This window comes from Gymnogyps californianus, chromosome 28 (assembly GCF_018139145.2).
Source record: "Gymnogyps californianus isolate 813 chromosome 28, ASM1813914v2, whole genome shotgun sequence".
Classification (NCBI taxonomy): Eukaryota; Metazoa; Chordata; class Aves; order Accipitriformes; family Cathartidae; genus Gymnogyps; species Gymnogyps californianus.
Genome location: NC_059498.1, coordinates 387,776 through 411,561, shown reverse-complemented (window position 1 = coordinate 411,561; position 23,786 = coordinate 387,776). Strand labels below are relative to the sequence as shown.

The 23,786-nt window shown below is 53.9% G+C and overlaps 1 protein-coding gene and 2 gene segments (V, D, J or C); 2 read left to right on the top strand and 1 right to left on the bottom strand.

Annotated features, from left to right (window-relative positions):
* The first annotated feature begins 28 nt into the window (after window positions 1-28).
* On the top strand, window positions 29-1,700 carry LOC127026655 (T cell receptor alpha variable 4-like). The segment is given in 3 exon segments: window positions 29-80; window positions 496-776; window positions 1,521-1,700. Coding segments are annotated over 3 exon segments (513 nt in total).
* A 1,343-nt stretch (window positions 1,701-3,043) lies between these two features.
* On the top strand, window positions 3,044-4,884 carry LOC127026654 (T cell receptor alpha variable 12-1-like). The segment is given in 3 exon segments: window positions 3,044-3,089; window positions 3,872-4,203; window positions 4,807-4,884. Coding segments are annotated over 3 exon segments (456 nt in total).
* A 1,627-nt stretch (window positions 4,885-6,511) lies between these two features.
* On the bottom strand, window positions 6,512-9,413 carry LOC127026653 (olfactory receptor 6F1-like). Its single transcript, XM_050911996.1, is given in 4 exon segments — window positions 6,512-7,456; window positions 8,783-8,839; window positions 8,842-8,879; window positions 9,224-9,413. Coding segments are annotated over 4 exon segments (1,230 nt in total).
* Window positions 9,414-23,786: the final 14,373 nt, after the last annotated feature.

The window sequence follows — 23,786 nt, the reverse complement described above, 5'->3', positions numbered from 1 at the left end:
AGCGAGGCGCAGGCGGCGGAGCGGCGGGATGCGGCGGTGCCGGGGCGCAGGGCTGGCGGGGCTGGCCGCGGTGCTCCTGGGTGCGTGGGGCTGGCGGCGGTGGATGGGGGCCGGGGCTGTGCCCGGGGTGTTCCCCAGGGAGCCCACCGCCACCTCTTCCCTCTCCTTCTTCAGCGTGTCTTTCCCCTCCCCGCCTCTCCGCCATCCCTCATCCCCCTTTCCAAACCCTCTGAGTCCTCTCTTCTTGTTCCCCCTGTTTCTCCACCACTCTCTTGGTACGAGCCTGCTTGCATGCACGCCTGCTTTTCCATGCACCCTCTCCTTCCCCTGTGCGTTCAGTAGTTCTTATTGCCCTGAATGTAGCCCCCTGTCCTTCACTGTAACAGCCATTCTCCCTCCTCTTCCTCTCTCCATCCATCCATCCATCCATTCAGGCGCCTGACTTTTGGGCAATCTTTGGTGATCTTTTGCCCTTTCCTCCTTCTTTCTCGGCAGTGGCTGCGGGCAGAGCCCAGGTGCAGCAGGAGCCGTCGGCAGAGACCACGGAGGGCACCGGCATCAGCATCAGCTGCTCACACCCCAACATACAGACCAGCGAGTTCATCTTCTGGTACCGTCAGCTCCCGGGCCGAGGCCCCGCATTCCTCGTGAGCGGCACTAAAGGGTCCAAAGAGCTGCGGGACCCTGCGGGGCGGCTGTCGGTGGCGGCAGACCGCCGGTCCAGCGCCCTGTGGCTCGCCCGGCCCCGGCGCGGGGACGCGGCGGTGTATTACTGCGCCTGGGAGACACGGGGAGAGAGCCGGGCTGCGGCCGGGCAGGAACCGCGGCGGGCGGGGCCGGGCGTGTGTGTCGGGGGCGGGGGGACAGCCCCGGGCGGGCCCGCCAGGGGGCGCTGCCGCTCCGCCCGCCGGGCCGCCTCGCCCCGTCCGGCCACGCCCGGCCGCGCCCGGCCCTGTGCCCCGGGGCGGTTCCCGCATCGACTGGCACCGCCACCGTCTTCAGCATCAACCCTGGCACCGACACCGGACTGGCCGAGGCCCCGCAGCCCCGGGCGATGCCCCCGACGCGGCTCCGCCGCCGCCCACTGGGCACAAACCTTCTCCCGCCCCTCGCTCACCCCGCACTCCCACCGGGACGCACACAGCAATCCCCCGCGACAGTGGCGGAGGAATCGCGACCGCAGCCGTGGCGGTGTCCGGCCGTGCCCGCGAAGGAGCGAGTGCAGCCGCTGGCCCTGCTGGCTCCCGGCGAGGAGCAGCGCCTTTTCTGCTCTGCACAGGCAGGCAGGCAGCAGAGATCCTCCTGCCCACGGGCAGCCGTGCAGCCCTCGGTCCTGCCGCCAGAACCGGGCGCTGGCTGCTGCTCAACGAGCAGGGGCTGGGGATCTCTTTCAGCCCACTAGCATCGCCAGGCACTGTTGGAACAGAAAGACCCAACTGATACAGTGCCAATACAAGCCGTTGCTTTGAAACCACAACCAGAAGTGGTTTCTTGCTGATAACTTTGTAAAGTTGGCTCAGGTACACAACTGCAAACTGAATCCTACAGCTCCAGCGTCCGCTTCCGGTGTGCACCTGCTGGTGTTGGAAAGTCATCCTGTAGAGCTGGCAGTTCTACCTCAGCACCAGCACGAGAAGGAGATACTGATTGTCACAGACACCGTCAAGTGTGTCCCACAGTGGCTAGTGTTCGGGACATAGAGCTTGTTGCACAGGGTTCCCCTTAACCTCAGATGGAGAGCCTTTGGTGTTGAAGTGGAGTCCAGGAGATAGGAGAGAAGCTTGAGCTGGACACTTGTTGAAAGACACATCTGAGGCTCCAGTTCAGACCTCAGGAGTGAGCCACAAAGAGATCTGCTACGTTGCCCTAGGGGGCTGAAGGTCTGAGGCGAGTGAGAGCTGGAAGGAGGGCTTCCTCCTTCCTCTGGCATGGCAACCTTCCTCTGGGCGTGGGGTCCTGGGCCCAGGCAGTTCCCAGTGAGGCCTGTGTGTCTGTAGGAGCTGACACAGCTGTGAAAGTCCATGTTCACAGGCTTCAGAGGCAGAGAGGCAAGGTTTGGCCCTCTTCCTGCCTCAGCTGGGGACTGTTGTGGCAGCTATAGGTGTATTACAAGGGAACTCCTGGCAGGTTTGCAGTCATTGGAGAGCAGAGGGCAGCCCACCATCCTTCTGCCATGGCCTCGGCTGAACAACAGGACCCTGAAGGCTTTGTGGGAGCCGGGTTGTGAATGGGGGCTGCTATGCTAATAACCTGCTTGCTGCAGTCCCCGCCAACTGCGTGAGCAAAGGGCCCCGGGTGAGAGGTGGCAGAGGAGCCCTGCTCCAGGCAGCAGGCATCAGAAGACATTAAAATCAAGCAGCCCTTTTGCTTGCCTGGGTATTGGGGTTCTGGGGCCCAGGGTGGGACGAGCAGCTGGAGGCTGTGGGTAATGTGGGTGGGTGAAGGGACACGGAGGGACTGCCTGTACAACAGAGAGCTGTGTTGCCATGTCCTCCCCTGCCAGAGTGTGGGAGTGTGTCTGTCTCTGGGAGGCTGGTTTGTGCAGCAGACGCTCTTTACAGAGATGTTTCTCTTCCGGTTCCTCCTCCGTGGCCAGAGGCGAAGGGAGAGAGTGTGCGACACCTGGGTCCTGGCACTTCAGTGTGTGCCTGGTGCTCTCTCCATCCAGACAGTCCCAGGGACAGGGCGGACATGGGTGGGTGCAGGGGCGCCTTCTCCACCTCCTGCAGAGCTGGGTGCAGGCCTGTGCAGCTGGCTAGGTGGTTGATGTCAGGAGAAGTTCATGAGGGTTGTCTGTCCCTCTGATGGACAGGACTTAAACCCTGAGTCTGTTATCTCTCTAGAGAGCCTTCTTGTGGTAGAGGTTGGGGGACAGACCCAAAGAGGCCTGCCTGGAGCAGCAGGGAGAGAGTTTTGCTCCACCCTCTGGGCTGTGGTTTGGAGGCCTCTTTGATCTGGCAGAGGCAGAAGAAGAGGTGACGTTGCAAGCCTCAGGTCCCTCATGCTGGCAGTCCCTGGGCACCCCATGAAGGGAGAGCATGACATGGTCCTGATTTTCCTGGCAGCACTGGTGGGACTGGCAGACTTTGGTGAGATGTGACTTTCACGTTGGGGAGAATGAGGCAAGAGTTTGCGCAGTGGGTGGTGGAAGGGAGGAGACGTGAGTCCTGACTCCCTGGGCGATCTGGGAGTGTTTCTGCAGACGGGTATGGCAAATAATCTGGGAGATGTCATGAGAAATGGGCATCAGAGGAGCAATCAGACCTCACCTTGAATTTGCAGGTACTGAGCATTCTTGAATGTGCTGCTAATACATATGAAGCCTGAGAGAGGGAAAGATGCTAGGGAACGGAGCGATGCGGCCTATAGGAGCTTCTGTCCTGGAGGTATTGGATAAAATGCTACTAATCTCTGTCGGGATGGTCATAAACCTTGGGGGACAGAGAAGGCTAACTCAATGCAAGAAGAGCTGAAATGCCATACAAGGACAGGGCAAGGGCAGAGGACGCGGTGTGTCATATGGAGGAACTGTTCTAGCAAGAAGATAGCAAGAAAATGTAGTCAGAGGTGGGAGAGGAAGAGCTCCTGTCTTCTGCTGCTGAAGGAGAGACCAGCAGTTAACACAGATCGGAGGCAGATATGGAGAGAATCAGTGGACTGAAAGACCAGTGAGTATTGCTGAAAAGCAGGATGATCTGGGGGGTGAGGAGGGGCAAGAACCTGCAGAAAGAAGCGTGCAGGGACAAACCGCTCAGCATTTCAGAGGCTAGGAAAAGTGAGCTGGAAAGTGGGGAGAGTGAGCAAGCTGATGAAGTGATAGACGGACAGGTACACAGGCAAGCAAAGCTGAAAGCCCTTTCTGGCTTTACAGGTCATGCCCAAAAGGACTCTGTGCTCCAGTTTCCAGCAGAAATGACCGTCCAGGCAGGACACAGCACAGCTCTGCACTGCAATTTCTCCACCAGCTATGCCAATCCCTCCATCTTCTGGTACCAGCAGCGCCAGAGCCAGCCCCCTCAGATGCTGCTGCGGGTGGACAAATGGAAACCTCAGGCGGATTCAGGGAGGTTCTCCTCTGTGCTGTCTGCGGAGACCTCCCAGGTGCTTCTGAATGTGCAGGATGCCGAGCTCCAGGACAGCGCTGCCTATTTCTGTGCACTGAGCCCACACTGGTGCCCACAGCATGCAGCACTGCACAGAAACGTGGGTGGTGCTCTGAGGAGCGGTTCCCTCCCTGCCACTGCTTGCATGTAGCTCTGAGGTCAGCCTGCCCAGCAGCAGCACCTGGGGGCTGTGGTGAGGCTGAGCCTCTGCCTCCCCCGCCTGTGCTGCTGTGAAGCACGTGCCAGCATGGCTTGTACAGCTGCGTCTAGATCCAGGGTCTTCGATGATGAAAAGAGTCCAAGACACCTGACTTGAGGCAGACCCGTTGGAGGCTACACCATAAACAAGCCAAACCAGGCTTGTAAATGCCCTCTGCTTAAAACAGCTGGTACACTGGAGTGAGTACTCAGGGCAAGTAACCTATCAGCTTGTCTTCCTGTTCCCTTTCCCTATGCCTCCACTGATGGCCATAGCTGGAGAACGAAGCTTGTGGTAGGAGGCACAACTGCTCTTACGGTTTTGCCACGTGGCCATAGTAGCCCAAGAAGGGAAGAGCCCTTCCTTGCCCTGCATCTGGGTGTCAGCAAGTGAAAAAGACCCATCAGCCAGACGCTGGGCAGGATTCTCTGTTCAAACCCTTCCCGCACTCATCCACTGTCGGAGAGTGGTCCCGCTCTTTTACCTGTCTCTTCTCCTTCTCAGGGAAACCACCAGTGCTCAGCTGGGAGGAACCCCTATGTCCCTGAGTCCATGCTGGTTTCTCTGTCCAACAGCTGGTAATCACATCTCAGTGATATTGTCTCCTCCCATAGGCAACAGGAATGGTTCTGGGGACCTGTTCTCAGGCAATCCCACCCCAGCACTGCATGTGGCAGCTCAGCTGGAGGGTGCTGGCTTTCCACCTGGATGCCACCCTATGAATTGGAGTCTGTTGCTCATGGAGCATCATCCAGTTCAGCTGAGAAAGCCCAGGGTACTTGGTGGTTGTCCTAGTGCTGTTCCAGGACGGCCTGCCTCTCGCAAGTGACATGGGTCTGCTCTGCCAGCCCTGTTGGAGGCTTTGCACGCCCCTATTTATCTCAGAGGGCTCTAGGCAGCGTTGATGGGGAATTGACGGCAGCCCTCAGTGTCCTGCACTCCGCTGTGTCTCAGGTCCCTTGGCCATTTCAGGTCCTGCTTTGGGTTGCTCGCCAGGGCTGCAGAGGTGCCTGGGCCTGGCTGCAGGTCTAAGAGCCAAGTGCCCAGGACAGGTGGACACAGGACAATCACCTCCAGAAGCACCACTGCTTCCAGAAGGAAGGGACAAGTAGACGTTCAGTCCGGACTCAACCATCTCACTCAGAGAGCTCTACCCTCAGGTGAAATCAATCCCACGCTGTTCACAGAAGTGTATCTGCCGTGTTGATGCCTCCTCCTTATGCAGTGGTCGCATGGATTCCCTTCACTGTCAGTGTGCAGAAAGAAGAGCTTTGAGAACGTGATTCATCTGTTCTGAAATGAAAATCGTAGGAAGGGGAAAATCAAGTGCCCTTTGGAAGGGCTAATGTCCTCCCAATGAATGTAAAGAGAGACTTGCTACCCAGCCAGCCTTTCACAGCTCTGCAGTTTGGGGGCTTTGCCAATCATCACATTAAAGTGTTTCCACGACGAGGCCCAAAATGGGTGGAATGATGGACTGTTAAGAACTGATGTGGGGTTTTAGATGTGGAAATGCCCTGATGCATCTCGCATGAAGCAGAGCAATTTGCATATTTTTAAGTAAAAATTTAAAAGTACATTCAGATACTGGATAGAGGGAAGGAAGGGGAGTGTAAATTTTGTTGGCTGTCTTATGCTAGGAATAATGGCTAGAGGTAGAGATCCCAGACATTACCAAATTTTATCTGGAACCAAAGCATGATTCTGTGAAACAGCCGCAAGAACGGGGCATAGATGCATCCAGAAAATGTCAGACTAAACGGAGAAATACATGCCCATTTCCTAAAGCAATGAGCCAGCTGCTGGGACTTCTTCAGGGGATTCAGATGAATCCCTGACAAAATGGAGCACTTCTTAGCAAACTGGAATACAAACCTGGGGGAGGACCACTCCTCCAGTGTTCTGTCGGAGAACTGTTTCTGGGTGGGGTTTGGGACCCTTTCAAGCGCTGGTCTTTACAGCACTGTGAGGCATTCTGAGTTTACCCAGGAGTGAACAGAGGGAGGCGGGACTGTTAGAATGGAGGCTCAGGCCAGCCTAAGATGGCTGTAAGGTGAGTGAGATGAGCTCACTGGGGAACTGGTGGCTTCTCACTACCTGTGATGCCCAGGTGCGCCTACACTTTGGTGAGGAACTTGCGCAGGGTAGAAGTCATGGGAGGGAGGGGATGAATCTGTTTGCTCCCACTGAGGCCCTTTGAAAAGCCACTTCACTTTTTCTGGAAAGCCCACCCCAGAGCTTGCTTCACTTCCTTGTTCCTGAGTGTGTAAATGAAGGGGTTCAGCAAAGGAGTTACAACTGTGTGAGAGGTAATCACGTGTTTGTTCAGATCCAGGGAGTTCTCGGCTGACGGCTTGACATACAGGAACACGGTGGAGTCATACCAGATCGTGACGACACTGAGATGGGCAGAGCAAATGGAAAAGTCCTTTTTCTGGCCATGGGCTGACTGGAGTCTCAGCATGGAAGAGGTGATGTACACATAGGAGATGAGGGTGACCACACAGGAGGCCACCACAACAATTATGGAGACAAGGAAGGTCACTAGCTCCACAGGCCACGTGTCACTGCAGGAGAGGGCAAGGCAGGAATCTATATTGCAGAGGAAATGATTGATGACATCTGGCCCACAGAACGTCAGCCTGGATGTCAGAAAGGCCAGCAGTGAGATGGCCAGAAAGCCTCCCAGCCAGGAGCTGAGCACCAGCTGAGAGGACAGGACGCTGTTCATGAGGGAGCTGTATCTCAAGGGGTAGCATATGGCTGAGGAGCGGTCATAGGCCATGACAGACAGGAGAAAACACTCAGTGGAGCCTAGGGGGAGAAGAAAGAACAACTGGAGGATGCAGACACTGAAGGAGATGGTCTGGCTAGTCCCCAGCATGACTCCTATGGCTTTGGGAACAATGCCCACCGTGTACCGGATCTCCAGAAAGGAGAGATTACAGAGGAAAAAGTACATTGGGGTATGGAGGCTGCTGTTCATCCACACGAGGACTATGAACGATGCATTGCCTATTAGTGTCAGGGAGTACGTCAGTGCAAATACTATGCCAAGGGAGACCTGGGAATGCCACGCGCCTGGAAAGCCAAGAAGGATGAATTCTTCCACACCTGTCCCATTTGCTGTGTGCCCCCAAGTGTTGAGGTCCATCTGCAAAGACAGGAACGTTTCTGTGAGAGTTTGCATGCCTGTGCTGGTCCTTCAGACGCTACTAGTAGTGAAAGAAAGCCATCGTCCCTGAAAAGCAGTTGGTGCAGAGCACGGGAAAACAGCATCAAAACCTAAGTTAAAATGGTCAGGGAAATCCTTTGCTGCAGAAGCACGTTTGGACAACTAGATCTGACCCTGAAGGTCAGGCCTACACCATCAAATAAACATGGAGAATTATTTATCGGATCAAGCGCAGGCCTCTCCTTTAGAACATGGTGAATGCAATTGCTTCCCTGAGATGAAAATCCCATTTAGGAAACTGTGGATGGCAGGCTGAGGGGCTCCAGCTACGTGAAAGGCTGTTGCAGAGGAAGGGAATAACATACCTGCACTCTTCAAGGCAGGAAATCCTGAGTTGCAATCTCTGCAAATGAGACTGAGGGAACAGATCGCTGTCATGACAACGTGGCACTGGAAGAGATTTTGTCACCTCTTTGGTTGATCACAGGGGTTTCCAGCTGAGCTGTGGAATACTGGGGCAGCAGCACAGGGCAGCAGGCTAGCATGACAGTCATTACTCAAGGACTTGTGGTCTTGCATATTTGCTTTCTTCCAAGTCTCAGCACAGGAAACTTTTGCAAATACCTCCATTACCTCCACTGATGTCTGCTTCTCAGCATAGCTACTAGGGGTAAGACTCACCTCTTTGTAATTTTGCCATCTCAGAGTCAGGGGAGGGACTTCTGCTGACCAAGTGGAAAGATGTATGATGAAATACCCTTATCTCAGCTCCCCAGCTTACCCGCCTTCTTTGGACAGAGAAGAGGCACTGGGAAAGAGACATGGCTCATCTTGCCTCACATACATGGCTAAAAGCCCTCTGGAAGTGCCAGGTTGCCTCTGAGGACTAAGGCAGGAGTCTAGCGAGCAGCTTAGATGAGTAAGTCGGACATCTCAACTTGGGCAGAGATATCCATGTCTCAGTGGTCAAAGGCAAAATTCTCTGAGCTGAGTCCCCTCCCAGGTAGCTCTGCTGAGAAGCCAGGTGAACCAAGGGGTTTCATCTATGCCCTCCCTGGAGACAAGGAGGATTCTTGATCAGTTCTCTAGGGGAGAACCAATCTCATCCTCAGGTGGGTATCTAAGACAGATGGAGCTGAACCACCATCTGAAGGATCCCTTTCTCTCCTTTCTTCCTCCTTAGGAATTCACATGCCAGAAATCTCATGTGGCTAAAGAGCAGAGAAATCCCGCTTAATCTGGCTCTCCTTAAATGTGCAAAGCATTGGAAGTCTATGCTAGAGGTCTTGGGCCGGCTTCACTCACCAGCTCAGCCAATGGAAATGATCCAAACGACATCTCTTCATGCACCATCCTCCAGACGAAGCCATGAAGCCATGGTCTGCTTGGCTGAGGGAGAACACTGGAAAGGGGTTGATTTATTGGAGGAGCTCTGGATGCAGTGATGTCAGGAGAAGTGTGGATGAACAGCTCTCACCTTGCCGACTCACTTCCAGCTGTACACAACTGCCTGCCGTTGTTTCCTCTCCATCTGCCTAGTAGGCATTGACAGCTTGTGCTCCCGATTTTCTTGCCCCCTCACAGCCACCACTCTGCTTCCACACAGGGGGGCCTTGTGTGCACACACACAGTGTAAACTCTCTCCAGTTTAGCTCCATATAGTGAGAGCATGCATCAGAGTGTCACCAGCATTGTTAGCATAAGAACATCCCCACACCCACCTCATTAACACACTGAAGCTCAAACTGGCCACACTGAGGAGACGGTTTTCTGTTTTCCCTCTGTGCGCCACAGGGAGTTTGATCTCGGCGGGATCTCGTGGGCTTGTTGGAGATGGGTAATGCTGTCTCTTCACACAGGCCAAGTAAGGAACAGCCACACAGCTCTCTAAGGCATGGCCAGTTGCTGACATGCAGGAGATGTCTGAAATAGACATGTCCCAAGCGACTGGAAATGTCAAGTATTCAGTGCTGGATACTAACGTGGTCTTGAAACCTCCAGGGTGGGAGATAACTAAAGGCAACTATGGACACATGAATACAGAGAGAGTAAGGGAAGGGGTTCACCTACCTCATTTCCGAGCCTCTAACGGCAGTTAAGGCCTAAGCCTTCAGTCTTCATTGAAGTGAAGATCTAAGTAAAGATCTAAGTGCAAAGTCAGACAAGACATGAGTAGGGGGAAATTGCCTCCAGAGCAGTTGTCTCCAGGTGAGCTCCTCATCTTTGCTCCACTGGTCATCAGCAGAGAGAAATAGGCACTGTCAAACCTCAGTTCACCCTGTCTCATACAGATCCGGCAATCCATGCCTTACAAGCACCTACTTTTCTTCTGTTGGCACTCAAGATAGACTAGACAGCTGGCTTAGACAACACACACACACACACACACACACGTCTTGACCTCTAGGCATCTAGAGTTAGCTGAGAAGACTCACACCCAAAGAAAGGCTGTCTACACTGTCCAGGGCCACTGCACAGGTGTTGGACTTGACAGAGTCATCTTCTGCAAGTCTTGTGTCCAAAGCTTCAATGTGGTTGAGGTGAGACGTGATCTGCACTTGGTGTGATGGGGAGATGCGGCTAATGAGAGTAAGGTGCCCAGCTTGAGCCCATTCACCCAAATAAAAGCTTTCTCCCTGCTACCCATCTGTCCTCGAGTACCTTGGACATGGATATGGTGTTTTGCCATGGGATGGAGGTACTTGGAAGGCTAAGGAGATGTGGGCTTAATGCTCAGTGAGGATGGGGACCTGGTGACAAATGAGAGGGAAAAGGCTGATGTACTCGATGCCTATTTCTCCTCAGTTTTTACTGGTATGGCTTCTCCTCAGGCCTACCACATCCCTGAGCCTCCCTGCGGCCTCTCTGGGAATAAAGCAGCATCCCCAGTAGAAGAAGAAAGAACTAAGGAGCTCTTACTATCATTTGGATGTACACAAGTTCATGGGATCTCATGGGATGCATCCAAGGGTATTCAGGGAGCTGATTGGACAGCCCCTGCTCAGCCCCTGGAAGGAAGATGGAGCAAATACTCTCAGAAGCCATTCCTAAACTCATGAAAGGCAAGAAGGGGATTGGGAGCAGCTCACGTGGGTTTGCTGAGGGCAAATCATGCCTGAGCAACCTCATTGCCTTCTGTGAGGAGGTGACTGGCACTGTGGGGAAGGGGAGGGGCACTGGCTGGGGTGTACCTTGGTTTTAGCAGGACCCTTGACATACCCTCATGGGTGCACACATTCCCCTGCATACTCTGTATCAGAGCAACTTGATCTCCCTCAGCAATACACCACAGGCTGTTCCCTGCATTACCACTCTTGCCATTCTGCAAAGCAAAGCGTCTTCCAGAGCCCCAGACCCACCTCCTGCCACCCCAGCACAGCTCCAGCCATAGCAAGAGCAACACCCTTCACCAAGAGCTCATGGGGCTGCTGACCCCTCAGGGCCTCCTGCCTTTCTGGGCATTTGTGGGCAGAGACACAGCAAGGCAAGGCCTGATGGTCACTGGCAGCAGAGCAGCAGGGATGACTTCCTCAGCTCCAAGGGATGGTGCCCAAAAGAGGAGCCACTGCAGGGTGTCCCAGCCTCCCATTCGTCTGTGAATGGAGAAGGGTCTCCTTGTGCCCTCACCTCCGTTGCACCCTAGAGCAACACCCTTCTCCTTTGGCACCTTCGGGAGTGTCCAGAGGGGGAAGGACCACATGGAGGCCAGGCTTGAATGCAGCAGAACTTTAATGAGTCAAAAGAAGGAAACAAAGTCACTCCAAGTGCAGGACAACAGTGCAGGAATCCCCAGAGGCAGCCGAGAGTCTGCAGTCCTTGGCCATGGATGATGTCCGTCTGCCTGCCCCGTAGAGGGAGAGGAGACAGATGGTCCCCACCAGGCTGGTCTTGGGGGAACCTTGTTGCCAAGCAGAACTGAAGCAAACAAAGAAGAGGGAGAGAAAGACATGGTCAGTCAGCTATCCTGAAAACAACACTGAAAAATCTTGATGCTCTACCCAGCACCATGTTCTGAGTTCCCCAAGGTTTCTCTGTGGGGCCGTTGCCAGCACCTTTATCAGAGGAGACACCTTCTGCCACAGTAGCGGCTGGAAATGCCAGGGAGTATGTGGACTATGTGGAAAAAATGTATCTGGTGCCTGCCAGTTAGCTGGAGCAGCTATGGGTGCTGCCATTAGCCGGGGAAGACATGAGGGCTGATACAGTCTAGTCTTTGGGTGCTGACGTGAGGAACATTCCCCAGCAACCAGGTTTGGTGGCCTACGAGAAAGCTAAGGGGTGTACGGCTGCTCTTCAAAAGTACTTGCCCCACGAGAAGCAGAGCGATCAGAAAAGAGGGGAAATAAAGTTTACTGTTGAAACTAAACTATTCATAGAATCATGGAATCGTAGGATGGTTTAGGTTGGAAGGGACCTTTAAAAGGTCATCTAGTCCAATCCCCCCTGCTATGGCAAGTTTATGTTCATAAAATCTTTAAACTTTGCTGTCTGTGGTGTCCATTTAAAAAACACATTGGAGTGGGGTGGGGTGGGGTGGGCTGAGCTTAAAGAGCACACGCCCAGCCTTGCAGCTGAGTTGGAAGTTGTATTTACAGAACACATTTGTGAAAGTTGCTGCAAGGGATTCTGGTCTGGGTCTTCTGAAACATAGTTTGAGTAGCTGTGGCCATGAGGAAAGCTTCATCTTCATATTTTCCAAAATGCATCAGCATCTGATCATTTTGTACTAGATTGTTAGAATACAGTTTTGAAATCTGTTCAAAAGGTAATCCCTTGCTATGGTGATGTAGGAAAAAGACATAGTGGTATGTACAGGCCGTGGAGGGGGGATGCTGCAGTTGCTTCCTCTGGAAAGCGATATCCGTAGCATTGTGATTTAAAAAGGCCATGATGCTTTCAGGAAAGAGAGCACTGCTTGGAGGGTAACCATACGAGTCAAAAAACTCTGTGTGGTTCTGATGTGCCAAGAAAAGTGCTAGCCGGTGCTCTCCAGGCTGGTTATATGGCCGTGTATTGATCGCCACGCTCACTGGCCTTGGAGAAACATGGGCTCTAGGGAGCCAGTTGCTCGGCTAAGCACCTAGAAATGTTTCCCTGGTGTAGGGCTCTGCTGAGAATAAACAAGAGAGCTGGTCCATCTCAGACTTCTATTTTAGATAGGAGATAATTCTATCCCAGAAGCATCTATTGATTATTGCCGTAATCTAGGCAACAGATGTGAAGGAGGTCTCAGTCGCAGGGTCAAGGCTGGCACTGGGGCTCAGGCCAAGGCCAGACTCAAGAAAGGACGAAGTGAAGGCTCGATCCAGCAACTGCCGTGGACTATCTAGGAGGCTGGCCAGGCCAGGAGGACAACAGTAGCTCAGGCCAGACACAGGCACAGATGGGGCAGAGCTGGGGCAGGCCTTTGCTATGCCTGAGCTCTCACGGAGACCCTGGGCCAGGGGCCAAGCCGGAGTAGGATCCATGGTTGCATTGGGTCTAGATGAGCTTGTTCATGATGCTCGTCGCCCCTGTGTTAACACCTGACCCCGCACCGCCTCCCACAGAACCTGGCCTGGGGAGAGGTTCCCCCAATCCTCACCCGATGCAGGAATCACTCTGTCCTCCAACCTGGTCCTGTGCTGCTGGCAGTGTGTGGGGTTTGCATGAAGGCAAACCCCCACACCACAGGGCCCCAGGGTCTGCAGATGTGGGAAGACCCCGGCCTGTGTGTGAGGAGCAGCAGTGCTGCGTGGAGCACAAGGGCCACTTCAGCCTCAGGCCTCTGGGAATGCTGAAGGAGCTTGGTGCCTGGGGGAAGGCACCCCAACGTGTGCCCTATGGTTGTGCTGGTGCGTGCCCTGTGCCATTCAGGGACAGCTCACAGATCCTGCTGAGTGCGGAATGAAATCCCACTGTCAGTGCCATGTCTCTGTGGAGCTGAGGGCATCTGTTCTCACACAGCACCTTTGCAGACCAGAGTTGGGTTGTGGCACTTGTGGGGCTGTAGGGTTCCCGGGGCTCAGGAAAGCCATGCTTGGGGAAGACAAGGCAGCACAGAGCAGTGTTGCACGTTTGGGCACCAGTCACTGTGCTGGGCCTGCCTTCACCCAAGGAGGTGTTGGGTTCAAAGGGACAGGGGACTCCAGTGTGTGGCCTGCTGTAGCTGATACCAATACTAACTTGTGAACACCTCAGCCCTACACATGTAGGCAACAGGTGACTATGCCTGATGCTGTGCTGAAGGGTGATAGGGCTGCACGGGGAAGCTGTCCCTGCTGCCCATGCCCAGGCATGCTGGCCATGCTGACCCCTAGATCGGCTGATGGAGGCCGGGGGCAGGTGGAGTAGGGACTGTGGGCCATCCCCAAGGCTATTTATCCATTCCCAATTTCTGCCATCCTTTGGGAACACACTAGGGTTGTCTCCCTCACCTTCAGGAAGCAGTGCCTGAAAGAGGGCTCTTTGCAGTGTGTCCCAACCTCCAGTGCCTCTAGGAGTGATGAAGGGTCCCCCTGTGTCCCCACCTAATTCCCCTCCAAAGCAATGGCTTTCTCCCTCGGCAGTCAGTATACAGATGAAAGACAACCTAAGGGACACAGGCAGGGTTGCAGCAATTTTTAATGAGTCTAAAGAGGGAAATGAGGTCACTCCAAGTGGAGGCCCCCAGTGTGCGGAGGAGCACGATCAGCCAGGAATCTGTTTCCCTTTTCCTGTGGCAGAGTTCCCACAGGGCATCTGTTGACCTGCCCGGCAAAGGGAGACAGGCTAGCAGGTCCCTCCAGCCTGGTTTCTGGAGTCCTCACAGCAGGCTTTGACGCGAGCAGAAGACAACAAAGAAAAGGGAGAAAAAGGGTGAGTGGAAGACAGGAAAGGTAGACGTTGGCCATGTTTTCAGAGAGCCCAGGTTGGCCCCTTCCAGACTTGCCCTTGCAAGGCAAGCCAGAGATGACCAACTAGTCTGAAAACAATGCCCTGAGGTTTGATCCTTTGTCCAGCAGCATGTTCTGAGTTCCTGGGGGTCCTTAGGGGAGGCCGTTGCCAGCATCTTTAGCAAGGGCGGCATCTGCTGCCACAGTAGCGGCTGCTGATGCAGGAGAGGTCACAGCACCCAGAGGTGATGGGCACTCCCTCAGAGCTGAGGATGCTGCCAACAGCAGCGGAGGTGGAGGAGCCCACAACGGTGTTCTGTGGGAAGGAGCTGAGGATGGGGCCGGGCAGGGTCACCACCACGGGAGAGGGCTGGATGACGACGGTGGAGTTCTGGCACTGCCTGACACAGGGCTCATTGCAGCTGTTGGCCAGCGGGGTCGGGCCGCAGGGCTGGCAGGGCTGGCACTGGTTGTAGCAGGACATGTCTTGGATGCCTGAGGTGCACCTGGGAGAGAGGGCAGGGAGGAAGAAAAACATGGGGATGCGTGAGGAGCAGCCTGTCACCACACCATGAGGAAGCCAAAGAACATGCAGGGCCAGGAGATGGAGGCTGTGCAGAGATGTATGAGGGCTTCTTGGCCTTGTCCTGCCAGGGCCCAAAAGGAGCCACCAGCTCCTATGCAGCTACTGCCTAGCCCCTGAGTGCAGAAGCCACCTCAGTACAGTCCCAGCTTCCCTCCATGCCTATCCTTTTCCCCACTTCCCTCTCCCATGACAAGCAGCCCCATGATCTGGCATAGGACAAAGCCAGCGTCAGCTAAGAAGTCCATTGAAGTGAGACCTCCTTTTTGAGAGAGCAGAGAAGGAGAAGGGGCTTGAGGCTCACCTGACTGCCAAGGAGAAGGAGGCAAGAGAAGTGGATGAGAGAGCGAGGAGCTGGGCTGGCTTTTATCATGGACCTTTACTGCCGCAGGCTGCCAGAGGCATCCCTTGTAGAGGTGATTATTTTCTGACAAGCTCATCTTGAATGCAAAACATCCCAGCTAATGCTATGGCTGTGTTTTGGCTTCCTCAATCACTGTCTTTTCATTTCCTGCTTTATGCCAGGCACATTCCCCAGTGAAGGTGTCTTTTGTGTGACAGGATGAGATGGCCAAGCATTTCCGGTGCAAAAGACGTCAGCGTGGGCAGAGAACTCATCTCACATGCTGGAGGAGTCCACTAAAGGACACTCAAGACAGACTAAACAGCTGGCTTAGACAACACACAAACACACCCCCCTCCCAGACCTCTAGTCATCTAGAGTTAATTGAGAAGACTCAAGACACCCAAAGAGAGGCTATCTATCTACACTGTCCAGGGCCACCGCACAGGTCTTGGACTTGACAGAGTCATCTTCTGCAAGTCCTGTTTCCAAGGGTTCAGTGTGGCTGAGGGAAGACTCATGTGAGCTCGGTGAGAGCAGGAGATGCAGCTGATGAGAGTAATGTGCCTAGCTTGAGCCCATTCACCCCCACAAAAGCCCTCTTCCTGCTATCTGTCTGTCCCTGAGTACCGTGGACATGGATATGGGCTTTAGGCATGGGATGGAGGTGCTTGTAGGCTCTCGTAGGACAGCCTGTGGCTTCACTTCTGATGGCATGATGAAGCAAGCCATGCACACGTGACCAGGTAGGCAGGCCCTGCTGTGAGCTTATGCTAGCTGGGGAGTTCAGAGGCCACCATTGGTCAACTGCAGGATCAGTGTCTCCAGAAAGATTTGTCCCATTTACTGTGCCTGTCTGCTTTGGGATGGGATAAGTCCCATGTGTGAGCTGATGTCTCTTCACTGACTGTGGGAAGAGTCTGTAGAGTCTGAGAGAGCGGGTCCAGAGGAGGGCCATGAAAATGATGAGAGGGATGGAACACCTGTCCTATGAAGAAAGGCTGAGAGAGGTGGTCTCATTCAGCCTGGAGAGGAGAAGGTTCTGGGGAGACCTCCTTGTGGCCTTTCAGTACTTAAAGAGAGAGAAAGATGTTTTACGAGGGCCTGTAGTGACAGGACAAGGAGCAATGGCTTTAAACTGAAAGAGGGTGGAGTTAGATTGGACATAAGGAAGAAATTTTTTCCAACGAGGGTGGTGAGACAGCGGAACAGGTTGCCCAGAGATGTTGTCGATGCCCCATCATTGGAAGTGTTCAAGGTCAGGTTAGGTGGGGCTTTGAGCAAGCTGATCTAGTGAGAGATGTCCCTGCCCGTGGCAGGGGGATTGGACTAGATGGTCTTTCAAGGGTCCTTCCAACCCAAACCATTCTATGATTCTATGATTCTATGAATTATGCTGGTAACAAAGATGGCTCTGTGAGGTCCTTCCCTCCAGGGCAGTGAGTTTGGGCTGAAAGAGCCTCTCCACGAGGATGTCTTTGGAATCTGAGTTGGTCCCACAGGGCTGGAAGGACATATCCCCTGATGGGATCTTGATCCATTTCACTCACAACCTCTTAATTACCTGTATTTACTAAGACTGAGATGCAAAGCACGGCACCGAAGTCAGAATAGAATCCCTCTCCCTCGAGAGCTCATTTGGGCAGCCTGCATGGCAGGAGCGGGATGCAGCAGCACTCAGCAGCTTTGGCTTCTGTCCCCAGAGGACCCTCTTGGAAGAGTGAGGACTACTGGTCAGTAGAATGTGTTTGGCAAGGTGAGGCAAGAGTGTCTTTGCAAACACCTGCTAAAGCGGGAAGCAGGAGCTTAAAGTAGGGATGGAGCGGGAGGTCTACGTTAGACGGATGAAAAGGGAGACCACAAGGGGTAGAAGAGGTGTGCATGGGGGACAGCATGCCAGGGCAAGCTCTCCCACTTCCCCTGTGGTGCAGGTGGGGGTGTGGTTACGTTACCTCCTGCTCAAGAAGAGGAGGCAGATGACGCCTTCTTCAGGCAGTGGGGGAAAGCCTCACAGTCACAGGCCCTGGTACTCATGGTTGGCTTTCACCACTTCAGTGTCTGCTGCAGGGCAAAATGGCTGGGGACAAGCAAAGTGGGACATGTCTGGGGCATATGGAAGACAAATTTTTTGATGCAGGCAATCCATGAATGGACTAGGAGAGAGGCTCTGTTGGACCTGCTACTCACAAAGGAGGAAGAACTGTTGGATGATGTAAAGTTCAAGGGCAGCCTTGCCTGCAGTGACCATGAGACTGCGGAGCTTAAGTTCCTAAGGGGACTGACCAAGACCAACAGGACGACTACTGCCACAGACTTCAGAAAAGCACATCTTAGTGTCATCAGGGACCTAGCTGCTTGGCAGGATGCCATGGAAAAATACCCTGGAGAGCAGAGGGTCCCAGGAGAGCTGGCTAAACTTCAAGGACAGCCTCCTCAGAGCACAAGGATGGTCCTCTGCAATGTGGAGGAAATAGCACAGCTGGAGTGGAAACTTGCAAGGGAGGTGAAGGGAATCAAGAAAGGTATCTCTGAGCCTATTGGCAGCCAAAGGAAGGCTAAGTAGATGTGGGCTCATAGCTCGGTGAGAATGAGGACCTGGTGACAAATGAGAGGGAAAAGGCTGACGTACTCGATGCCTATTTCCCCTCAGTTTTTACCGGTATGGCTTCTCCTCAGGCCTACCACATCCCTGAGCCTCCCTGCAGACTCTCTGGGGATGAAGCAGCACCCCAGCAGAAGAAGAAAGAAGTAAGGAGCTCTTACTTCCATTTGGACATACACAAGTTTGTGGGATCACTTGGGATGCATCCAAGGGTGTTCAAGGAGCTGACTGGACAGTCCCTGCTCAGCCTCTGGAAGGAAGATGGAGCAAATACTCTCAGAAGCTATTCCTAAACTCATGAAAGGCAAGAAGGGGATTGGGAGCAGCTCACGTGGGTTTGCTGAGGGCAAATCATGCCTGACCAACACCATTGCTTTCTGTGAGGAGCTGACTGGCGCTCTGGGGAAGGGGAGGGGCACTGGCTGGGGTGTACCTTGACTTTAGCAAGACATTGGACATACCCTCATGGGTGCACACACATGCACACCTATACACACACAGAGGTATGCACACTCACAGGCATGCACACACACAGATAGGTGTGCACACACAATCTCACACACACAGGCACAGCCGCACACCTGAGTTTGCACGTACCCAAAGTGTAACTGATATGTGTGCACTTATGAAGAGGTGTGTGCACACACGTTTCCAAAGGATCCCATGAGGAGACACAGGCACAGCCACCCCCCAATGCCAACATGTATGCACAGATATTCAAGCACACATGCTTACACATAGGCATACTCCTAGCACACACGTATTTGCAAACAGGTTTTCATGCACGCTCATATACAGAGGTGTACACACATAAAAGCACATATGCGCACACAGCAGTGAAAACACAGCAGAGTTAAATCTGTCATGGCCTTTCCAAAGACTGAGCCTCTCCGTGTCCCAAGGCTGTGGGTCAGGGATAATGGAAAAACTAGAGAAGATCCCTGCTGCTGCAGCCCCAAAGAATCTCCACATTACAAGTGAAAAAACTCCTCCAGCCTTAGATGCTCCCAACTGTCCTAAGTGATCTCCTTAGGAGAGGCATGGGGGTGTGGGACCAGCCCCAGCTCTGCAAAGGGAGTGGTGTCTCAGTGATGCATTCACACAGCAGCAGAGCGTGGTGTGCCTGGGACAAGCTAGACTCCCCACAGGCTGCAAACACTGTGGCTGGGACTCCAGAAATTATATCGACTGATCCCAGTAAGAAAGACATTCAGCCTCTTCAGAGCATTCCTTAAAATGCCATTTATTAGCACTAAGACTAGGAAGAAAGAGAGGACAGTATAGGAAATCTTACATCCCTTCAGATGCTGGGAACCCTGAGCTGTTCTGCATCAGCTGCTCTCACTGAACGAGAGAACCACACAACAGCTGAGGTTGGAAGGGAACCCTGGAGGTCATCTGGTCCAACCCCCCTGCTCAAGCAGGGCCACCTAGAGCCAGTTGCCCAGGACCGTGTCTAGGTGGCTTTTGGATATCTCTAAGAAGGGAGATTCGGCAAACTGCCTGGGATACCTATGCCAGTGCTCAGTCACTCCCACAGCACAGGGAAAAATGTGGACCCCTCACGAGAGCACAGGACCTGTGCGGATCACATCCACGGAACGGTTACCTCGTTTTGGTAAGTCAAGCTTCAGAGCATTTACTTCAAAGGGAACAGCTCTATTTGTCATTTCTACTGTCAAACACTACAACCCCGCCAGTTGTTTATTGCAGGTGAACAACTACTAGCAGCTTTCACATCCTTGTTTCTTAGGGTGTAAATCACAGCGTTCGGCAGGGGAGTAAGAGTGGTGTAAAGCACAGCCACCACTCTGTCTAGTGACCCTTTTGAGGTCACTTCCCATGAAGACACACAGGCCATAGAAACAGGCCATAGCAATGAAATGGGAAGCACAGGTTGAGCCAGCTCTGTGCCTGCCTTCTGCACAGCAGAGCTGCAGGATGGTTCTGGCTCTGCACTTGTAAGAAGTGAGGATGAAGAGGAAGCAGCCGAGGGTCACATCCCCAACACTGAAGATGATCTCGACCTTGTTGGCAGAAGTGCCAGCACAAGCCATGGCCAGCAGGGCTGGCAGAACAGTGAAGAAGTGGCAGATGTGCCTGGGTAATGGGCAGATGTGCCAACGGTAAGCCAAATGGGAGGTGAGTATTGTATGCAGAGCAGGAGGCAGGGAACCGGCCAGTCCTGTCCCTGCCACCAGCCAGATGCACACAGCCTGATGCGTGATGGCCCCAGAGCGCAGAGGGTTGCAGATAGCCAAGCAGTGGCCATAGGAGATGAGAGTGCAGAGGAAGCATTGGTCTCTGCCCAGCAGCTGGGAGGAGTACAGCTGGGCCATGCAGCTGTGGAAGGAGATGGGTATGTCCCCTGGCCTGAGGAAGCCCACCAGCACCTCTGGAAGGAAGACACTGGAGAAGAGAGACTGAAGCTTTTGGCCTTCAGTCATTCTGAGAGATGCTTCATTAGCCATAATTCCCTCTTGATGGAGGACATGGGTGTGGGGATTTCCATTCTTCCACTTCTACACTTTGGTCAAGACATCTGGATTTTCATGCAGCAAATAAGATATGGGACTGTAGTGGCTGCCAAGAGACATTTCCACCGATCCAAAAGGGATGAGGTTTACATGTAAAAGAATCCTCTCCCCCTGAATGGCAGACAATTCCTGAGCACAAACTCTCGGGGGGCACCAATGAAGCAGTCAAGAGCTCTGCACCCGCTTGCAGCTCTCTTGGGAAGTGCACCCAGTAACCTTGTCCTTGCTGATCTTCACGTTCTCCTGCATGCTCTGTATCAGAGCAATTTGATCTCCCTCAGACATACACCGTTTCACTGTCCCATGTCTGTGCTGACTGCCCTCAGCTCCCACAGGCTTAGCTCCAATTTCCACCCTTGGCACATTCAGCAGCATGGGCGACTTTTCCCTGCTACTCCTGCCCATGCCCGCTGGCTATGGTCCCCAGTTTGTGTGACGGAGGGCAGAGGAAGGTGGAGTGGCAGCTATGGGCCATCCCAAGGGCTGTTCCCTGCTTCACCACTCTTGCCATTCTGCAATGCAAACCATCTTCTGGATCCTCACACCCACTCCCTGCCAACCAGTGCCGCTCCAGCCATAGCAAGAGGAACACCCTTCCTCAAGAGATCATGGGGCTGCTGACCCCTCAGGCCCTCCTGCCTTTCTGGGCATTTGTGGGCAGAGACGCAGCAAGGCAAGGCCTCATGGTCACTGGCAGCAGAGCAGCCAGGGATGTCTTCTTCAGCTCCAAGGGATTGTGTCCAAAAGAGGAGCCACTGCAGGGTGTCCCAACCTCCCATTCCTCTGTGAATGGAGGAGGGTCTCCTTGTGCTCTTGCACCCCAGAGCAACACCCTTCTCCTTTGGCAGCTTGGGGAGAGTCCACAGAGGGAAGGACCACATGGAGGCCATGCTTGAATGCAGCAGAACTTTAAAGAGTTAAAAGAGGGAAACAAAGTCACTCCAAGTGGGGGCCGGCAGTGCAGGATCCCTGGGGTAAGCCAAGATTCTGCAGTCCTTGGCCATGGAGAAGGGAGAGAAAGGCAATGTCTGTTAGCTATGCTGAAAACAACATCCAGAAGATTGATCCCCTGCCCAGCAGCACGTTCTGAGTTCCTCAAGATGTCACCCGGGGCTTTCCCAGCATCTTTATCAGGGGAGGTACCCTCTGCCATAGTGGTATCTGGAAATGCCAGAGAGGTCACAGCACCCAGAGGTGATGGGCACTCCCTCACAGCTGAGGATGCTGCCAACAGCAGCGGAGGTGGAGGAGCCCACAACGGTGTTCTGCGGGAAGGAGCTGAGGATGGGGCCGGGCAGGGTCACCACCACGGGAGAGGGCTGGATGACGACGGTGGAGTTCCGGCACTGCCTGACACAGGGCTCATTGCAGGTGTTGGCCAGCGGTGTCGGGCCGCAGGGCTGGCAGGGCTGGCACTGGTTGTAGCAGGACATGTCTTGGGCCTAGAGGTGCACCTGGGAGAGAGGGCAGGGAGGAAGCAGAGCACAGGCATGGGTGAGGAGCAGCCTGGTTTCCCTGTCACAAAGAGCCAAGACCAATATTGAGTGGGGAGGAGCCACATGGTCTTCATTACCCTACAAAGAGCAGCCAGGCCCAGGGAGGCTTTCTCATTATTCATAAAACGAAAAGGCACCTCAGCCACAACCCATTATACCCTGCCTCCTGAGCCCTCCTTTTCCTGCCCCTGCAGAGCTCATGCTCCACTGCTGCCGATTTCAGGCCCCAACAAAGATGGTTTCGCTCCACTTTGGATCCTTAGTTTAATTCAGTGTAACAATATTGGGAGTGCCTCAGCATGGCTGGCAGTCCCCTCTCCCTGCCTCTCCAGGCCAGGACACAGCTGCTCTCCCCAGTGCTAGATGGTTCAAAAGGATGGGCTTTGCTTAATGGGCAAGGAGAAAGGCTGAGGAACCCTGCTGACCATGTGCTGGCCATCCCGGAGTGGATCTGCTTCCAATGCAGTGCCGGTGGTGTCTGGGGTGGGACACAGCCCCCTCTCGTGTCCAAGCCAATGCCAAATGTACTTGTGCAGCTCATTGGCCTGCTGCTGTGACACGCAGGGGCTGAGACCTTGGACCAAACAGTTACTGAATGAAAGGAACATGGAGCCTGACATTGCTGTGCTCTGAGTAGAAGGGACAGACCCTGGGGCTTTCACAGGAAAGCCAAAGAAATGGTGACTGCTTTGGACTTCAGCCCACAAGGACCTTCATGCCCTGCATTGGAATCTCAGTCTGAGCACCCAGCAACTGCCCCTGGGAAGGAAGGGACACTGGATTCGAGACAACATCCCCCAAAGCCTGCTGCTGTCCCACAGGGGTGTCCAGAAGGGACCTTCTTTCCGACAAGGGCTGTCCAAGGTGTGTAAAGTTCCTGAGCCCATCTCCCCTCCTGAATGTCTGCCTGCCTGGGTTCACATCCAACTTGGAGACAGTGCAGCCAAGGCTTCCCCCCTTCCTTGTAGTGATCTTCGGTGACATCATTACCAGGGAGCTCTTCTGGGGGAGCTCAGCTAGGGCTGATTCCCCTCTCTGTGGAGCTGTTTCTGAGCTGAGACTCTAGTGTCGTTGAGGGCAAACCTCATTGGTTTCTCCTGAGGTAAGAGGCACTGTGGAGAAGGGAAGGGCAGGGTTCCTTGTGTACCTAGAGTTTAGCAAGACCTTTGACAGCCTCTCTCATACTTCCTTTATGACCAAATTGGAGACAAATGGGTTCATTAAGAGGATGACAAGGTGGGTGGAAAATTGGCTGGACTACCAGGCTCAAAGTGTTGTGACCAGTGGTGCAAAGCCCAGCTAGAAGACACTCACTAGTGGGGTCTCTCAGGGATCAGCAGGAGCACCAATAGTCTTTAATGTTTTCAGGAACGCCGCAAGCAGTGGGAAGGTCGGCACTTCCTGCAAGTCTGGGGATGACACCCAAGCACAGGGAACAGGCGGTACACTGATCTCTGTTTGCCAGATTGTTCCCAGCAGGTCCAGGAACTACCTGTTGAAAGGAAACAGAGAAGATGTACTAGACTGTGGAAGTCCTCTGCGACAGGAGTACAGGCAATGAACAGCTGCTGGAACATGGGCGGTTCTAGTTAAGCAACAAGCTAGAAGAAATAGTGAGACCTGGAATGGATTTCCCTGGGAGTTTCTGCAATCTCCATCCTGGAGCAGCCTGCTCTAATGGGAACTGTTCCAAGCAAATGTTGATCTAGGTGACCTGCGGAGGTCCCTTCTCACCACGTTCTGACACTGATTTCCACACCCCCTGCCCTCCCTGACCCCTGCATGCCCATGGGCACCCTTGTCCTCACACTCCTTCTGCCATACCACAGCTTTTAGGCATCGTGCTGGGACTGCAGAGAGGCCGCTGAAGGGAGGCTCTCAAGCCTCCTCTCTG